Below are 21,374 nucleotides of genomic sequence, written 5' to 3'. Positions count from 1 at the left end.
TATATTTAAACATCAAATCCAGAGTCTAATGCAAAAATCCCACAAACATGTGCGTTCATGAATAATATTGATGACATTTGAACTGAAAAATGACATCCAGGACTCTTCTATAGGAGAACAACACAGAAAACCCCTGACTCAACTGTATCCCCCCAGATTTAATCTCCAATGTGATTTGTCAGATATGTGTGGCTCACATATTCTAAAGCCATGTGCAAAGCTGAAGATAATTACACGTCTGAATATACGTCTACACAGCAATTCAAAGCCTGTCACTAAGAAAGTCGCATTGCTCTTCAGCAAAATGGATTTGTGTCTATTTCATTCATGCAATAAAATAATCTTTTTATCTGGAAGCAGAAAATTCACTTTATAGTCAATACAAAACAGTGTTTTCTGCAGAGCTACTCTCACAATAATGTCAGTGCAACTTCAATAAGCAAACAGGCAAAAAGATAACTTGTTGTCCCTACATATTATGGTTGGAGATGAGAAAGTATTTTAAATAACATCCATCACTTTAACAGAAAATAAACATTTTGCACATCTCTGCATTTCAAAGAACTGCAACTATGACCTATGAACACCAAACTAATATGGCTTCCTTCCTTTTAAACAGGAAGTCAGGGGTGGAGGACTAGGAGGAAGTTCAATTCACAACCCAAAATTAATATAAAAATAAAAGTCATGAATTAAAATATTAAAGTCCAACACAGTAGTCAACATGGTCTTTAACGTCTCTCTACTCAAGATTAATGCTTGGTGAATGCTTGTTTTCTAATATAACCTATTCACACACAACAATGAAGCCTCTTTGCATTCAAACATCATCAGCTTCAGCAATAGCTAACATTTATGAATGCATACATGCACGGGTTTTAGCTTTTATTGACAAAGACAGTTGATGGCAGACAGGAAGTTAATTTTTTTAATTAAGATTTATACATCATCCGAAAGCTGAATAAATATAAGCTTTCCATCGATGTATGGTTTGTCAGATAGGACTATAACTATAACTACAACTATTTGAATATCTGGAATCTGAGGGTGCAAAAAAATCTACATATGTTGAAATTAAGTCCTTAGCAATGCATATTTCTAATCAAAGATAATGTTTTGATGTATTTACAGTAGGAAATTTACTAAATATATTCATGGAACATGATCTTTACTTAAAAATCTAATGATTTTTTAATTTAAAAAAATCTATAATTTTGTCCCATGCAATGTTTTCTGGGCTAATGCTTCAAATCTACACGTGATATTCATAATATTCAGAAGTAAAATCAGTAGTTCCGACAACAACCCTGGAGCTGTTAAATGCCCACCAGGTGATGCAGATTTTGCTGACAAATACCATGCTAAAATAATAAACAATGTTCATTTACTTATATTACTGACACTCTAACTGCATTTCCATGAACTTATGTCTGAGACTGTATTAAAAACATGTAGCTCAAACTGAGTTGAAAGCAAAATTTAAATGAGTTAGTCTGTTGTTTTAGTGCTTCATTTATGCAGTAGTCCAGCATTTTGCATATCTCTGCTGTATCGTATAAAGTCAATTCAAAGTGACAAATGACTGCCTATTGCCCAATTAAGCAGAGACAGAACTGTTAAGGGTCTGACAGGGTTCATCAGGGCTGTGATGGAATAATCAGGAGGCTGATAACCATCTGATTGGAACAGCAGAACCAGCCTGGGGGAAAGAGATGCTAAATTTGTCATTTCTGTTCAAATACCAAGAAGAGAGAAGGAGATATGACTGTATACAGGAGATCAGCGAGTCTCAAATGAAAAGATTAAGTGCATTCTTTTATGTATATACACACTCTGTTATTTTATATTTTTATATAAATAACTATAATATACTAATACAATTTTAAGAATATCAAACTGCCAATAAACTAATGACAAAAATATAACAACTGTATGTAACTAATTCTATATACAAAGTAATAAAAAAGTCAATTAAAATAATATATCAACTGTATATAATGTAAGAAATGCACATAAGTAAAAAAAAAAAAACAGATAACAGTTTTTAACAACAAAACAAAAAATAGAATTTTTTTATTGTGTGTTCCAATTATTCTCAATCAAACTGCAGTTGGATTATTATGATTAGGTAAAAAAAATTTAAAAGCAGCTAACTAACACAATATAACACAATGAAAACATAATTACATATTTTAAAATAAAAAAATGGAGTTATCTGTATTTGCAAATAAACTCTTCGATAGAAATACTGTATGAAACCCTCACAAATAATTTGGTGCAATGACAATAGTGCAATGACAATATCAAATTAAATGCATGACAAAATACACACTATCACACTATTATTATGCATTATTATTATTATTATTATTATTATTATTATTAACTTTCACACATTTTTTCAAAAGCCATACATTTTCTTTTTGTTAGGTTTTAGATCTGATGGTTAAGCCTGTGCACATATATATATGATCACAAAGCAGAATATATTTCTCTGAACAATGAAAGACCTCAATTCAGCACTCAGCACTGCGTCTGAGGCTTGCAGGCAGTAGTTGCTGGTGAAAGCGCTCTGGGGGCTTTGCAGAGATTGCTTTAGTGCAAAACCTTTTGAGACTTAATTATGTTTACACCGTATATATGGTTGCTGTGCAGCATGGCTATTGCTTTGTGGATTCCGAACGCTCAAAACCAAATGTTACAGGCACAATGTGCTATTAACTGGAGTTCAATTATGGATTACTCACTTATATTTCTTACTGTTTACTGCTATTTCTTACAGCAAGAATGGAAGAGTGTCCACTTTGAGAAAGAAACACAATGACAGAGAAAAAAAAAGGTCAGAGAACCCATTACTCAGTTCGGTCTGCGAGAACAAAATGCTATGCCAACCAAGGCAAGCACAGTGCTGTCACATCGTATCAGTCAGGTTCCAATATACTTCAAAACCATCCCCATATTTGAGGCCCTTATCTTGTAAGACATAGTGTTAATATATTTAATTCTTACAGCGTCATTCCTTAATAAGTAGGCAGTACTTATTAACACCAGAAAAATACATTAGATCTTAGCTTTTGAAGACATGCAATATCAATATTAACAATTTCAAATCTGCGTTACCCACATTAGTGTCTCAAAACTGGTTTTGACAACGCAAAATACCATGTCATAAAAAAAGTGATAGACAGGTTTCATTTTGTGTGAAAAAAAAAAAAACTACAAAAAACAAACATCTTGCCTAAAACTATGGCAGGTGATAAAGTCAAATCAGCAACAGTGTTGATATTGTTAACTAAAACTATTATTTGTATTAATATTTGTTAATTTTAAATCCAACATAGCTAAATCAGTTAAAAAAAATTAGTAAAACAAAAACTTAATAATAAAATAACATGATAATACACTACTGACTGCATAACACTGACTAGACAGCAAGAGAGAACAGAGCAGGTTTAAACTGGATGAAATTTTCACTTTTTTTTTTTTTTGGTTTCTGGTGTGTCTGCCAGCTTCAAACTGCTGAAAAGAAGACATGCAGCCAGTTTTTTATGGGCCGTCTGAGTCTGAAACGGTGTCATTCAGTGCGCTGGAGCTGTTTTTGACAAGGTAAAAAGGGTGTTGTTTTACACACATTTTACATACATTTTATGAAGACCCTAAAGAATCCGTACTGCTGTATCACTCTCATGCTGCCTGGACATTCCACACACTGTCACTGATCTGTCATTAACTGACTGAAACATTGTCTAGAACAAAAGCTGAAGATCCAGGCTCGAGTTCCAGCTCACTTTCTTCTCTCTACTTTCGTTCTTGTCCTCCACACACGCTCCGTCTGCCCTGCTCTCCCCTGGAAACACGAGCCCCAGCAGGGGTTGATTTAATCACCGCTAATTAAATAGGAGTAAGTATCCAATGGGCTATTCGATCAGTGCAGAAGTTGTCCCAGGCCGCTAATTGTATCCTCTGCCACAGCCCTTGCATTGAGTTACAGTGTGCTGGAGAGGGGGAGAGCTTTTTAAAGTGTCCTTAGGGGAACATGTAGCTATTAGTAGCTGCTGCAGACAGCTGATTTGTGTTAAGCAGATGGATCTGACCAGTGATCTCCTGTACGATCTGCTGCCGCTTTATTAGGTGTTGAGAGAGCAGAGGACAGCTTGTTAAAACTTGGCTGCTTACTGACTCTTTAATGCAGGTGTATTTTAGTTCTCTGCTGGTCAAGGGCTAATTTACCCTAATACAACCCTATGCCCTAGGAAAGAATCTAAAGAAAATGCAGGCAGCACTTTGTGTGTAGCTTTGACTGACAGAAACTGTACAGTTGGACTGGTTGACAATATAAAGAAATCACTTAACTTTAATAATCAAGCACTCCCCTCAACATTTAAACTCTAGAAGGTGTAGTTTTTGATTTTTAAAGAATGAATTGGAAAAAAATGTCCACACAACATTGTTATTGAAGAAATCAAGAAAATCAGTATGTCTAAGCTTTTTACACTGTAGCAAAATTGCTGGCGCAAAACTTTCAGATGTTAGTTTTTTGTTGTTGTTTTTTTCTTGCTGTGGAGCCAAAAACATTACAACAGCATTCACAGAACAGTAGTCATGCAGAGTTCATTGATCTATAAATATCAGAAAGAGCAATGTAGTGGAAAAATAATTGCTTTTAGTTCCAGTCTATTTGCTCGGTCCCACTGTGAAAAGTGCTGATTTTGACTGAACGCCTCCTGACTTGATCACGTTTATAGGTTAATGACAGAGAAAAGGTACTGTAATCACAAAAATTCCGCATCTTGCACTATATTTTTATAGATTTTCAGAAGTACATGAAATGATTAGTGATAAGAGAGTGTAAGAGGATTAACTCAATATTAAGTGGGAAAACCTACCCTAAACATTCAAATTTAATCAATTCAAACTAAAGACTTAAATGAACAGTTCTCGCTCCCCACTAAAAAAAAGTAACAAAGTGAGTTCATATGACTCACATGCTATATTTCAGGTCTCATGGAGTCATATGATTTGTTTGAGAAACAAACTAAACGGAGGTTTTACAGCTGGTTTCTATAGAACATTTGTCTTGGAATCTGGTGAATTTTTCACTTTAAGGCATATACAGTATGAGCATGACAATGTCTGACGTCAAATTCTGGAGGTGAGCACATCAATTATTACAGTTAAAAACCAATGAGTGTTTAATATACAGTTAATAAACAGCCAATATGCTGGTAATATGCATGATAACCAGCAGCTAGTTAATAGAGATATTTTTTCCTTTCAGAAAATCACCTTTTAAATTGACCAAATTAAGTTCTTAGCAATGCATTACACTAATCAAAAATTAAGTTTTGATATATTTATAAAGTAAATAATTTTATAAAGAATATCTCTTTTATATATATATATATATATATATATATATATATATATATATATATATATATATATATATATATATATATATATATATATAATATAAAATGAATCTTTATTATAAAACAGTGGTTCTATAATATTTTGTTGCACCGCTCGCACCTGGTGTAGACACATTGTAAGGAATCATCAGTTGTTTTCCCTTATAAGGATTCACACTTTGGGCACACCTCCCCCGAACCCCTTGACAACACCCCCCCCCCCAACCTTCACCCCTGCCGATGTCATCATCCATCGCAATGTTTCACTGTAGACATCGTCTGATGCCAAATTTGAAGACATCGCCCAAACCCTATTCCCTACACAATAATTGTATACTAATCACCTTCTTTACTGTAATTCTCTGCCAGTGTCCTCACCTCAACTGCTTATCTAATGATGTTTATAATTACTGTGACCCTACAGAATATCAATAAAACATACACAGCATTCAATATAATTAAATTCTAACCGCATCCCATAGCTGATGGCTATGATTTTGCATTCTCTGACTCTCTCATAAACATTTAGATGTGCATTTGGCCTCCTGTGGTGAGAGCTTTGTTGGTCTGGAAACTCTCTAAAGAACATGTAACATCTGCAAAAACCACAGGCATCATAGACTTTCTTTGCCCAACCGAGAGTGCAAAAAGGCTGATCCCAGCAACATTCACACATCCTTGTGTTTATGAACCCCTCTCGTTGTGTGAATAGCCCATCAAACATGGCAATGTTTTATCCTACTGAGAGAAGCAGAGCAGACAGACTATCATCTCAGCGAGGCTCATCTCAAAAGATGGCTGAAGTTCAGAGTTGAGTTAGACTTTCTTGAACTTTCTTGTTTGTTTCTTAAATTGAATTGAACTTCGTTTAAAACCTGCTCCATTCTTAAAGCCAAGGTTAAACAAACATAAGATCAGGTATTACCTCAAAGTGACAATGCTTTACAAAATGTGCATCAAAACATTGTCTCTATACGATGGACAGATGTGCTACAACCCTTGAGTCACCACTACAATCATCCATAAATAGTGCATTAGAAGTCACTCAGTCCACTCAGGTCCAATTCTCGCTATCAGCAAAGCATGAACTATGGGCGAATTATCAACAGCTTTTTTGCACCCTTGAAGGGCACTTCAGGAAGGGGACACCATTTGTAGGGACGTTCCAAGTGAAAGTGAATAACTGAATCCCTTCATGAAGTGCCCCTCTAGAAGTCCATTAGTGAAGGGAACATGCGATGGTCACTCCACGGAAGTTATTTCTTTTAGTGATCATGTGTTCTTCAGTTAGGAGGTCTTGCAATGCAAAGTTGTGGTTGAGTTCGACTTCAAGTCATTTATGAATGCATTACAGAGGTGTCATTTGTTAAAAACAAAAAACAAAACAAAGAATTAGAATGAGATACTCACGTCATCTGTTCTGAGCTTCTTAGCTGGACATCCACCATCTACTGGATGCAACATGTAATACAGACGCACTTTGTTTGCATGTTTCCGGCTCTGAAAAAGACGAATGAGGAGGGAACAATTGTAATAAGTGTTTATTATTTTTGTACACAATCAGATGATTCTGCAATCTGAATATTATAAGAGAGTAATATGATTTCATGCATCTGTACCTTTATTAACTTCTATGTTTTTATATTTTATGGTTTGTCTAATCAAGTTTACAGTGCTGTGACTGACTAGAAAATGTAGTAGTTGTGAATAAAAAGTATTAAATAAATACCAAAGAAAGATGAGCTGGAGCAGAAACTGAGTGAGAAGTGAATGGCAGTGCCATTCTCACACACAGGCCAATAAATAATTACTGTGGTTGGCGTTAACTGAGTGTGGAGCCACAAATCACAAACCCATCAATTACTTGGGTTTGACTGCACAGCTTTCATTGCAGTCATTTTGAGTGGGCCAAATCAATTCACTTCTCAGTTTACCTGAAAATGATGTTGTTTGACAAGAGGGTAATTGAACTTCATCCTCAACAGAAAGGAAAGAGGCAAAGTGTGGAAATGATGGACAGAGAGTGACACTGGAATAATCTGAATTGAAAGCCACTCATTTCCTCTTGAAGAAGTGAAAGGTTTTCTGTCTGCTTTTCTTGGACTCTCTCTCTCAAAAAAAAAAAAATGACACATGGACCTGGATGAAACAGACCTGACTGACTGCAGATGAATGTGGTTCAAATATATGATCTGTCATCTTGTGTTTGGAGATTGCCTGAGAGAATCTTATTACGGTGGTCCTCCTAGTTCTCCCCTCAAGAGAGTAAATATGAAATGAGACAGATGGAATTTTAGATTTATTGAGAATGCTGCTGTTTCAGCACCTGAAGTGTGTGCAAATATAAACATATTTCTCTTCAACCTCTTCAGCTATAATTCTATCCACAATCTCTTAGTTTCCTATAACACTCGCAAGCAGTAAATATGCAAATGTGTCTGTTTGCATCTATTCTTGCCTGTCGGAGTGTAATAGCCAGTTGCTATCAATTGATTTTCTTTAAATAAATAGTTAAATAAGAAACTATTTATATTTATATTACATATTTAAATGACCATTACACTTTTTAAAATAGTTTATTAAAAAGATTAATTGTCAGGCCAAGCATTTTAATATAAAATGTGCATAAATGCATACTATACAACATACATGTGTGTGTCATCATGTTTGAGATTAACTGAATTGACCCCAAATAAATCATCAGATGTAATCTCAATTATTATTTTTTTAATTATAAAAAATCAGACGTTTCATAGCCACAATCCACAGCAACAAACAGTGGGCTTATATTTGAAGAAATGACACTTGTGGACTAATCTGACCTGAAGCGTACCATTAAGTACTCTTGAGTCCAGGGAGTCTTAGCTATGGTATTTACATGGAGGTAGACAAAACTAGTCTCAAAGGGTTAGGTAAACTCAGATTGGGGTTGAACTGTCACAACAATAGATTTAGAGGGACACAATTTAGCTCCAAGCTCAAAAAGCCCATGATGATCCAAACCAGAGCCAGAGGAAAACATCAAGCTCTACTCATGGGTAAGCAAAGGGGAAAAATAACTGGCAAATAGAGAAAGCTTTCAAAACTCATTACTGTTAAAGGACCCACACTCCACTGGCAAAGGACTGTTTACTGAGACATGTCTTCTTTAGGGTTTACTTTATATGATTTAAAGAGTAGATGGCCCTGTCAATACCAAGGGCAGAGTTTATTCACTATAAAAGACTAAATTTTAACTATGACATCATTTCTCAAACATATCATCTTTTCTCAAACATAGATGATGCTGCAGTTTCTGATACTCTTGTTGCGGATTTACTTTTTTAAACATGTACCAGTAGTGTAACCAGGGCTTTTTAATAGATTCATCAAAGAAAAAGCAGACTCTGCCACACTTAGAGATAACAACAGCATGTGTGCCATAAGGGCGCACAAATTAAAACCAGTCAAAAACTCTTTGGTGGCATGAAGACAGTTCACTTCCATGCTGAGACACATTTCAGAGGAACACAGACAGCAACCGAGCACAGAGTTAAATTTTGTCTTCTAGCTTTTCAGTCTGACAACATAATTCGCAGGAAAAATTGTTTATAAGGAAAAGCCTACTTTATTCAACATATTAAATCCTGCTCATGCTGCGAGCTGCTCATATGTTGTTCTGGGCTTTGTCTATACTGGTTTACTGCATGGCTTTGAATCCTAGAGTTTTGAATCCTAATCTAATCAGTGGGATAATGTTTATGCACATTTCTATGAAGTACAATGTAAAGGTATAGTTCACCAAAAAAATTTAATTCTGTCATTAATTACTCAGACTCATGTTGTTCCAAACCCATAAGACCTTCGTTCTTCTTAGGAAGACAAAGTAAGATATTTTTAATGATATCTGTAAACTAACCCTTTAAGAAAATAAATCTAATCAGCCACTCAAATAAAAATACCATCTTCCAGTTCAACTTCTTATAGTATACCAAGCTATTAAAAAATTGTTAAGGTGCAACAATCCAACAGATGGTGCTGAAAAATAAATGTTGTAGCTATAAATTTTAATTACTCATTTGCATCAAATAAACTAGGTTATCAACATGCCACAGATCCACTGCATATTATATTCCAAGGCACTATATTCATCCTCACTATCTGGCCTCTGGTTGCTTAGTCACTAGAACATGTTCAGACCCAGTTTTGGAAGCAGGAATACTATCACAGAATGACAGGAAACTGAGTGGGATTTCAGAATCTTACCAAAACCTCCTTGCACAATCGTATGCACTATGCTGATGGAACATTTGTAGACAATCACATCACCTCTGTAGATTACAAAAAAAGAAAAGAAAAAAACTACAGTAGGACAGGTTATTAGAACTTCATTTTGATTAAAATAACATTAATAAAAAGATAAAATACTGAAAAGTAGTAAAAAAAAAAAAAAAAAAAAAAAAACGCTTTTAAATATTAACAGACAAAATGCCATTAGCATGAATAGGGAGATGAGAGGGTCTGCTCTGTATTACTTACTATAGGAGAAATCGTAATGGCTAACTTGGATCACATGTTCCGTAATAACCAATCACATTACAACCTTGACATTATTTAATTTCAGTCAAAGTTGTGCAAACCTCAATTGGTGTTTACGGATACCACAGGAATGAATGGGAAGTGTCGTAAACTGGTTCCCACCAGCTGCAAAAAGTCTGTGACTTCTCTTGTCGTGGTAAACTCTATAAATAGTTTAATCCAAAAGTATTGTTTAGTGTAAGACAAGTTGAAGATTATCAGATAGGCTGTTGATTCATTAAATGATAAGCCGTTTCCTCTAAAAAGCTTTTTATTTATCTTAGTGAAGCCTCTCCTCCATTGAAATCCATTAAAAAAAAAAAAAACGACCTCGGGTCTCCTTTCCCAAGTACCAGACCAAAAGCATTAGCTTTAACTTTAGCCATTATGTTTTTTTTCAGTTAATGTTTGCAGGCATGCCTTCTAGTGGCTTTGAACCAAACACTTCTTTACTGGTAGTAAAAATCCTGAGCATCAAGCAGAAAGACGTGACTTGACATTCTGAAATCGTTGTGCATGGTGAATCTTAAATGGGGATCAAAGTGTGGAAAAGTGAGTTCATTAGCAATCAGACTTTTGAGTATGGAAGACTGTCTGATAGACCCAAGGACTCTTCACATGATAGGTTTTCGTGTTTTCTTTTTTTTTTCTGACAGGCCCTCATCCAATTTTAATCAGAGCTTTACAAGCCTTTGTTCTGTCCATTCTTCTTCCAATTTGTTTGCCACTCCTCTCCACTTCTAAGAGCTAAAGGAAGTATCAGCAGAGACAATGAAGAATTATCCTACCACAAGATAATCTGTAAGATCCTCAAAGCATAGAAATCCACTGCAACTAAATTTAAAATAAAATGCTTTCGTCAATAGATGGACTTTGCTTTGTGTCTTCAACTGTTATTTGACCTGTTTAGGAATTTGATGCGAAATAAAAATAAGAACAAAGAATCTTTATACGCATAAAAAATGAACATCATTAAAGGTCAAATACAACAATTATTGTATTTTGTTTGCCGTTTTTAATCTTCTATAAATATATGCTCATTTTATCTTCATGCTGCAGACAACACTTCCCCCACTGTTATGACTGGTTTGACCTTGCAAACCTGTAAAGTTACCGCTGTGACAATGAATCAACAGAAAAACAGTTATGGTGCAATTATGCTTTGTGGAGTTTGAAAAGTTATATATTGCCTTTACTATAATTGATTGCTGGACAATGGACAATGTAGCCTTTGAAAAACAATAAAAACTCTAAATAAAATGATCTAGACTGTTGGCTTGGCAAACATTAACTGCATTTGTTCTTAAATATCAGCAGGCAATGGATTCATCATGTTGTAACTGTACAATATGAGCTACTAAAAAATACAATTACTGGTGCCTTTTTCATGTGAAAAAAAAATTGTTGCATTTAAAAGAGACGCTGTGATGAGAATCACGTTGATTGGTTGGCCTGATGCATCCCAGTTTTATTCTATCAAGTTTTAATTAGCACTATCTTAAGAAGCGTCTGAAAGAAATTATTTCAACTCTTTATACGACTCTAACGGCTGTTAGGCCAACAAGAACATCCCGATTTAGCCAACTGTACAGGAGCTAATTGAGGAAGACAAATTTAGAGCCATATTTAAAGACACTACTGATCCTCACTGAGATAATAACAGAGTAGATGTGTTTAATAGAGATGTGCTGAATCAAAGTCAGATCTCTCACAGCTCAGCGACAAATTTATCTGCTCACAATACAAGATTCACATGTGTAAGGCAGCCTATATGCTACAGCATGAGGCCATTCAACCTGACATTTTGCCTGACTGATTTATTTGTTTGTTTTTGATCACACTTACTCTACATTTATGGAAGTTGATTTCCACCAGAATGAAACATGACAATAGAAGAAATAAAGTAAAACGGAAAGATATCAAGTCACGATTTGGGTCACTATTACAAAATTGTTATACTCTGCTGCAGAAGGAGGTATATAATAATTACATTCATAATTAATATATACAGTACTGTTCAAAGTTTTAAGGTTGGTAAGATTTTTTTTGTGTTTTTGAAAGATTTCTCTTTATGCTGACCAAGTCTGCATTTGATTGAAGATACAGTAAAAACATTAAAATTTAAAAAGTATTATAATAAATTATATTCCTGTGACAGCAAAGCTGAATTTTCAGCAGTCATTAAGTTTCACGTGATCTTTCAAGTAAATAATTATAATATGCTGATTTGGAGGAAAGAATCAATCAACATCCAAGCAATACACAGTTGGGACTAATTCCTGTATAAGTATAATTATTATGCGCATTAATGTTACATGATACAAGAAACGTTCACCTGTGATTATTGTCCTTTAGTCCTTAGTGTGAATAAGGAGTCTCATTAGAAACAAACTCACATGGACGATTCCAATCTTGTAGAAGAGGATACAGGACAATGAGATGGTGGTTTGTCCTTGAACGCTGATAATATCACCATGAGCAAATGTAAATAAAAGTCTGCAGTCTTCCAGCTTTCTGCTATGCTGCTCATACATATGTAAGATTAGAGAACTCTGATTGGAATTGCATGGACGAAAGACATAAGCCAGGGGCACACAAACAGATAGAATGAGAGCGGGACAACAAAAAGAAATCAAACAGCATTGCGTACCAGAGAGATTACACTCAAAAGGAGACACAGGCCACAGACCTTGCTTACTGCTTAAAAAACACAAGATAACTTCTGTTTGCTTTTGGTAACGCATACCTGATGTCAGTAACGGAAATGTAGAAAAACAAGTCACCTTGAAGCATGGTGTAATCAATCATAACAGCACAGCAATATGCTTAGATTTAACATTAAAGGGATAGTTCACCCAAAAATGAACATTGAGTCATTAATTACTCACCCTCATCTGACCTCAGTTCATTTTCGGGAAAACAAATTAAGGTATTTTTTATTAATTTTAGGGCACAAAAAGTATTCCCTTAGTTTTGTAAAACTACAGTTAAACCACTGATGTCACATAAATTATTTTCCCTATATCCATGCTACGATTCTGGATCCTTGCCGTCTATGGAAGGTCAGAAAGCTCTCGGATTTCATCAAAAAAAATCTTGATTTGTGTTCCGAAAATGAACGAAGGTCTTACAGGTTTAGAACGACATGAGGGTGAGTAACTATTGACAGAATTTTTGGGTGAACTTTCCCTTTAAAAAGATGTTTGTTTGGAGCTTAACGATAACATTTATCATACCTGTACTTATGATAGTCTCACAGTCTTAGGTGAAAAGGTATGGCATAATCTTGAACACAAAAATAGAGTGCTTTGAGGACTATAAAATGAAACCCAACGCTGGAAGTGCTATTCCCGTCCATGATTGTCTTTCTGCATTATTAATGTCCTTTTAATACAGCTGCTGTTAAACTGTTTAGTTCAACTGCCTGGATTTACTCTCTCTCTCTTCTCCAATCTGTCTCTCTCTCTCTCTCTCTCTCTCTGTCGCTCTCTTTTTCTCTTTCTCTAAGTCTTTGATGTTTCAGGAGTGAGGATTAAAAGCTCATTGCAGAGGAAAAATTGTGCCCTCACCCATCAGCATAATTTCTAAAAGCATGACCTGAGTGCTAAAGCCTCTGTAGATGTTACAGCTTCTACGCAAAGTTCATAACCCTTCCCAATAAAATTAGATTCATTTTCAATGTAAACACTAATTATGTTGTTTTTAAATTAAATCGAATGCCAAAATTGTGACAAAGCCCCTCATTAGTTAAAGAAATCACATTGGAAGTTTCTTCTGAATGCCAGAAAGGACTGAGTAGATTATGTAAAGATTTCAAATACAGAATTTAGTAAATGAACCTTGTAAATAAAATGAAAAGTTTTTGTGATTTGTATACAGTTTCAGTTTATTGATTACCATTAGAGTATACTTCAGACCCTTTGTTCACGGTTTATATTACAAGTCATAAGTATGCTGTTACTCTGTTCTTTATGTCTGTTTTTCATTTTTATTTTCAAACTTACTTCCTCTTTTGCCGCTGCATCACGAGTGATAAGCTGCAAATAAACAGTGCTTTTCCAATTATTTTGTATGTCCCATGGCACTTTTTAAAGTCTTTCATAAATGCTCTAAGAAAATGCTTAATTAATAAGATGGAGAAATGTGACTCTCTAAAGTGAGGGTTCAATCTAAAGTGAAATCTGAACTTTAGTCACTATTGTTTTCTATGATCAACAGTCTGTGGATATTTGAGCTCACATCTGATAACACTTTGGAACTTGTCTGAGGTGAGACAGAGAATGAGAGACAGAAACTCTCCTCCACAAATCTGTGTCTCCTCTCCACACACACACACACACAAAAATGTATATATATATATATATATATATATATATATATATATATATATATATATATATATATATATATATTTCTACATTAGCAGCATAACAGCATTTTTCATTTAATGCCTGTGGAGGTTTGCAAAGTTTAAACAAAAATCAGCAAAAAGATTTTAGCTTTTTAGCAGCTTTTAGTAATTTACCCAGCAGCCTCAGATGCACCTTTTTTTCACTGAAAAGACTAAATTAGTGATGCACCAAAACCACAACTATATTATTTATTTAGCCAAAAATTTAAAACAAAAATATAATTTTGGGTCATTTAACATTGTTCATTGGTCATTGTTCAGGGTGTTGTTCACATGTGATTATTATTATTATTATTCACGTGTGGGATTTTTAGTTTTTCACACACGTTGTTCTTGCCTCACTTTAGGTCATGATGAAGTATAGCCACATGCTGACAGGTTTACTTGTTGTAGCTTATCCACGTTTGGTGCAGATAAAAGACATGATTTAAAAGTGGTAACCATTTCTGGTTTCTGTCAATGATTGGCACTCCAAAAAGTACTCAAAATCTTTTTTTTTTCCAGCTTAATATTTTCAGTTGCATCACTAACTGAAGCACAGCCAGAAGTTAGGATTCAATGCAATCAATTTACATTTGCAAACTAAATAATTTCAGATGTACAAAGAAAATAAAGTGGTCATTTGTTCAAGACCAGCAGCTTTTCTGGCCCAGTACTGTCTACTATTGAAATGCATGAAATGGTTGCAGATTTGGCATTGGCAGGGGACAAAGAGGCTCAAAATGTCAGCATCACTCAGTCCACATGGAACAATCCAGGCAGTAACACACTCGGCACAGACAAACAAAACAAACCCAGAATTAATATTTTACACTGATCAGCACACTACCATCTACTTGCACTCTATGCCTGCCTGGACAGATACACTATGTTGCCATCTGGGCCTCCTCAGGTTACAGCTCTGTTGACGAGTGGCCATATAACTCACCGTTCAATGACCACAGGGAAACATTCTGCAATACAGCTGTTCTGCTAAAGTATTCCTCACAACACAGATCAGAGGACATGCACACAGAACCTCTTATGAGTAATCATAGAAGATGTCCAGAAAGCAGGTTAGTAGCTATATTTATTGCTGCAGTATATTTACTAGTTGTCAGTGTGTCCTTTAAGACACTTAACCTCTGATTTCTCCAGGGGGGTTGTACCTATAAATACACTTTGGATGGTAACATCTAAAATGACCGACATCAAACAAACAAAAGATCAGGGAGAGATTTGCACGTACAAGCAGACATGATGTAGACAGAAAGCGATCTCACCTCATAATGTGCCACTCTCTGTGACTCTGAGATGAGCTGAGCGCTGCACACTTTGCAGTAACTGTCTGTGAAAAGGCCTTGATCCACCTCTGTTGACTTCATCTGAACAACAACAAAAAAACTATGATTATATTTCAGCACTTTATCATACGCTTCCATCACTAAACACTGTGAATTTGAAAATGACAGGAGTCGAAACCGCTGCATGTACTGCACTGCTATTTTAGATGTACTTTTGGGGAAAACAGTGTCATGAAAATGTGTCACATGAATTATTCATAAAGACATGTTGTTTCTGTCACTTTAATTATTTCAGCATGCGTCACACATATTAAAACACAGAACCAGCGTGAGGACATGACATGCCTCTATTACAGCTGCAGTTCACTCCCAGAACGGCTTATAAACAGACTGCAGGGGTTGTAAAGCAACAGATGAAACCTTCATATGACCTTCATGTGAAGACAACATTGAAATGCTTGCAGATTATACATTTTACTTTCGGCAAATGCTAAGCTTTACTCGAAATTAGATCGAAATTTTTGTGCAATTTATTTGCGTGGGTCCCGGGTAATGAAGGAACTGATCATTCTGTAGTTGCCCTTTGCACACTCTGCCTCATAGACCAATTAGAGTGTTTTTTTTTACTGCCAATTACTAACAGCTGCAATGATGTGGAGACCAGGTTTTTAAAAGCCTACAGACTATGTTTGAAAGTAGATGACATGCTGCACAGTTGATTATTGTTTTAACAGACAGAGGATTTGTATGAAGGCACTTCCTAAGAAAACTCAGAAAGTCACAGGCCAAAGAGAGGGGTAATACCTGGAGAGATTCTGCTTTATCACACAGATCCCTGCAAGACAGCAAACTATTTGTTTGTAACTTCTTGCCCTATAGTGTGATATCATGACACTTTAAAAGTTATGTTGAGGTTTTTGGTTTTGTACTTGAATGTTTAAAAATTCATTAGTCCGGTAGCCTTGTGGCAAAAATTAGTTCCAGCTGAATTTGTAATTTAACCGATCACCATAACTTTGAGTGGCTGGTTTGAGTGTTTTAAAGTTCCTGTAAGAGAATCCAGTTCACCTGATGGCTATTTTTGTGATGATCTCGGGCAGCTACTTTTTATGTAACTGATAAAATACAAAATGCAGCTGTTTGAACGAATTGAAGCTGAGATAAAACAGAAGTAGCAACAGTTCTTTTCTTTCAGTATTGTGAGTGAAAGAAATGATCGAAAGAGTAAAACATTGATGCAGATCTGAAAGCAGTTGATTATAAGAAAGGTACACTCAAAAAAAATGACTCTTTGGCTGAACATGATTCTTTCATGGACAGTGGTTCCACATGTTTGTACCATGTTATTTGGACATGAATAAATCAAGTTATAAGGACATGTCTACTTTTAGTTGAGTTTACTCAGTTTGCTTTAGTTCATCCTACATGAAATATCTGAGCAGAGATAATATGTTTACATCATGTAGAACCACTGTCCATGCAAGTTTAGCCAAAGTGTTCTAAAAACATTAGCAAGTAAGATAAAACTTTTATTTACACATGATGATAGTTGTTTGCAGCTTAAGGATGTTACTCTGTGTACATCATGCACTAGCACTCTCATTAAAGTTGCTTTTTTCAATTAAGTATTTTAGACTTTCTTTTAACCAGGTCCTCAACCCAACCACAAGCTCCACACTTCACCACAATGGTAACTCGCACAAAATACACCAATATAAAGTATTTTAAAATGCCCACATAATAGAGCATTAGACATGAAAAAGTCTCCTTATTATCACATTTTACTAAAAACTGCATAAAATAACACTTTATTTCAAAATTTTCTCTCCCCATATACAGTCCTTTGCAAAGCATGATGGGAAGTGTAAAACTTATTTTGAGGTACTTGATTGAAACATGTTCTTTCAAAATGAAAACTTTATGTTAAACCAACGAGTGACAGTTTTAAGTCAGTTTAACATGACACAATCATGTTGAAATGAAAAATAGCCAAAAGGCATTAATTCAACATGAATTGTTAAGGTAAAGTGAACAAAACTGAAAAATCATTTTTTTGAGTGTATGGGGTTTAAGCAGACTAAATGCTTTTTTATACATACTTTAGTCTGGTTTCATCAGAAATTAAAAATTAAAGGATCAAAACTTTTTTTTTTTATGGGAAATGCATGGACGAATCATTCACAGTTAGATCAATAACATGCATTTAAAAAGATGGGTGAATTTTTATGCCAGCAGATTGAAAAAAACTGGGATTTTCACATTTTTGAGCGTGGCCTGATTTGCAAATGCTAATGACTGCAACTTCTCGAAGACAGAATAAATAAACATACTCAATAGTTTCCAGATGTCTGTTTTCTACGCTAATTCTTGCATACATAGGAATCACACCATTACCATATTCAAACTATGCAAATAAAATTATTATAATCTTACATTCAGTAGCTCAAATCTATCCCAGGCTGTTGCTAATCTAGATATTTTCTAATTCTTCATCAGATTAAGAGCTTAGGTAAATCTTCAGTAGTGCTCAGTTGCGCTTTCTAAGATTTTAATTTCAGATTCTAACACTCTGCTCTCATACTTTATGAGGGACATGTGGAAAGTACTTTGCTGTTTTAAATTGTGATGCATCTGCAAAACCATACACCAACATTAAGGACACTGTCCACGGTTTTTCAGCTTTCTTTTGTTTGTGGCCTCAGTTTTACCATCATCAGAGAAAAGGCAACTTTCTCCAACAAAGGACTTTACACATGCTGAATTCAGACAACAATTTTCCACAGGTATTCCAGCAGCTTAAGTTTGCAGAGATGAAGATTAAAAAAATAACTAAAAGATAACCAGAAGAGAAGAGAAGCCGAAAGAGGGTGTGGGGAGAGGAGCTCACTCTCCCTCTCTGAGGAAACTGTGCAACTGTGCAAAATACCATCACTGCAGCCCAAGCTCCATCGCGCTCATGAACACATACATACACACACCGCACACATCTAAAAAACAATTGCATTATTAATCAGTCTGCTTAGAGAGAGGAATGGGGCTGACAGAGTTGAAGAGTTTCCCCCCTTACTTATTTGCCATGTGTATGTGATTAGAAGACAAATTTACCTTATTTCCTTTCTTAATAAAATGTCTCTAGCTTTAGTGTGCACAGTTTATCAGTGCATGTTAATCAAAAGCTTTTTTTCATAATCTTTAATCAAAAACCTTCTTTGCCTCAGCTGCTGTCACACATCATGGATCACAGAACGAAAAGCACTATACAAATAAAAATAACTTGACTCCAACTCCTCTGCTGATAAAAACGAGAAAGTCTAGAACAGATTTTCAGACTGCCAAGGACCTTGAGACTTGCATGGAAAGCTTTAATAGAAAGTTCAGAATTAAAATGTTGTATTTATTTATTTTTGTAAAAACAGTAGTACAACCGTTTCCAACATTATTTCTTGAGCACCAAATCAATAAGAATAAAAGCTAATTATAAGAATATTGGAAACACTTTAGTATAAGGATCAATTCTCATTATTAACTAGTTGCTTATTAGCATGCCTATTCTGCATGACGATATTCTACATCCCTAATCCTACCAAATACCTAAACTAGAGCTTATTGAGGCAAAAGTCGTAGTTAATGGTTTGTAAATGGCAAGAATTGCACTTTACTTCATACTCAAAATAAAGTGTGATCAGAATATTATAAAAAAAACATTATAACAACAATAATATGTATATATTATACATTGAACAATAGTGTATGTTTTATTACATTTTCCACTGAACTGTATTTGTTAATGCTTTTCCATGTAGTCCAAAATCATCTTCTAAAGACTATGCAAAGCCGAGTGAACAGATACCGTCCATCACTCAAACTCCCAAGCCACACACGACTGCATTGCGCCTTAGAAGACGAAATATCATTTGGAGAAATACTGTGCACGTGTTTCCAAAGTGAGGAGCATGCATGTGGGCTGCTGTAGGAAGTGCAGAGAGGGCAGTGCAGTGGGTGGCCCTGAGAAATGTTCTGGCTGTCAAAGGTGTGCTGTAATCAGGGAGGGGAGGCACTGAGCTGGACGCCAGCTGCTCAAGGTCTTCTACTGTCACTTTAGTTGAAGAAAGTCCCGACACTGCAAAAACACTTTCAGATCTCACTCACTCTTTAAAACTGAAGAAAATAACTGTCGCTCTGCTCATAAACTCCATTCCAGTTTGGTGCTTTGGATTCTTTGACCTCGACCCTAAGGCCAAAAAGTGATATTCAAAACAACAGCACACTTATTCATGAGTATACTGCATTTGACTGTTTTTCCAGTGATTTAAAATAGGTTCAAAAGGATGCAACCAAACACAGCAGCATATTAACCAAGTCAGTACATTTCCAATCCCTGCTGGTGCTTTAACAGGCATGCAAACACATCAGTGCTGGTTGCTGAGTAATGTCCTCATGTCCTACTTGAGCTCATTAGCATTCTGAGGCAACACATCCCAATGCACAGAGAAAAGCAACTGGAAACACAGTGTCTGTGTGTCCTCTATAGTAATAAGAAGAATTACAATAGGCAGCAGGTAGACATGGAAAAAACACAACTTTGTGGTTTTGTATTAGATTGTCTTAATGTAAAAAAAAAAAAAAAAAAAAAAAAAAACTGAAGAATAGAAAAAAATTGATTAGATGAAATGAAAAATGATTTATTTATCAATGAGTGTGCTGCAATCATACACTGTGAGTACGAGACTGCATTTTAATGATGAATGAGAGGTCTTGAGCAGGATGATATTCATTAAATTACAGCAACTCCAAACTGCTGTTTTGTTTGTCAAAACTGACTGATTATTAATTAGTTTGAACACTATAATAATTTCATTGTTTTAATGACTATTAACAATAGTGACTAACTATATAGTATGCATGCTACAACTGAAAAATTTGGGGTTGGTAAAATGTTTAAAATCTTTAAGGTTTTTATGCTTACAAAGGTTGAATTGAATTTACTTAACCGTAAAAGCTTATTTGATCAAAAATGCAGTAAAACAGTAATATTGTGAAATAATAATATCATAATAAATAATAATATCATACTGTTTCATATATGTGTGTGTGTTTTTTGTTTACATTTTTATTTTATTTTATGTAATTTATTTCTGTAATGGCAAAGTTACATTTTCAGCAGCCATTACTCTAATTCAGTGTAACATGATACTTCAGAAAAAAAGTGTATATGCTGATTTGCTGCTCCATAAATATTTGTGAAAATAGTTGTGCTGCTTAATATTTTTGTGGAAACGTTAACATTCTAAACGTCTCTAATTGCACTTAATAAAAAATAATAATAGTGACCCCAGACGTTTGAAAACACACACACACACACACACACACGCATACACACAGGCATACACACACACACACACACACACACACACACACACACACACACATATATATATATATATATATATATACAGTCTTGTTCAAAATAATAGCAGTACAATGTGACTAACCAGAATAATCAAGGTTTTTAGTATATTTTTTATTGCTACGTGGCAAACAAGTTACCAGTAGGTTCAGTAGATTCTCAGAAAACAAATGAGACCCAGCATTCATGATATGCACGCTCTTAAGGCTGTGCAATTGGGCAATTAGTTGAATTAGTTGAAAGGTGTGTGTTCAAAAAAATAGCAGTGTGGCATTCAATCACTGAGGTCATCAATTTTGTGAAGA

General features: G+C 35.1%; 1 protein-coding gene across 1 annotated transcript in view; it reads right to left on the bottom strand.

Moving 5' to 3' along the window:
• The window catches only part of LOC113072960 (zinc finger matrin-type protein 4-like), a 63,924-nt gene that overhangs the window by 35,007 nt on the left and 7,543 nt on the right, over nt 1–21,374 (bottom strand). The window contains exons 2-3 of the mRNA XM_026245835.1: nt 15,642–15,743; nt 6,822–6,911 (exon numbers count right to left, since the gene is read on the bottom strand). Of these exons, the coding sequence (XP_026101620.1) occupies nt 6,822–6,911; nt 15,642–15,743 (192 nt within the window). The remainder of the gene's footprint in view (nt 1–6,821; nt 6,912–15,641; nt 15,744–21,374) is intronic.

This window comes from Carassius auratus, unplaced genomic scaffold (assembly GCF_003368295.1).
Source record: "Carassius auratus strain Wakin unplaced genomic scaffold, ASM336829v1 scaf_tig00011121, whole genome shotgun sequence".
Classification (NCBI taxonomy): Eukaryota; Metazoa; Chordata; class Actinopteri; order Cypriniformes; family Cyprinidae; genus Carassius; species Carassius auratus.
This window is presented reverse-complemented; position numbering and strand designations above follow the sequence as displayed.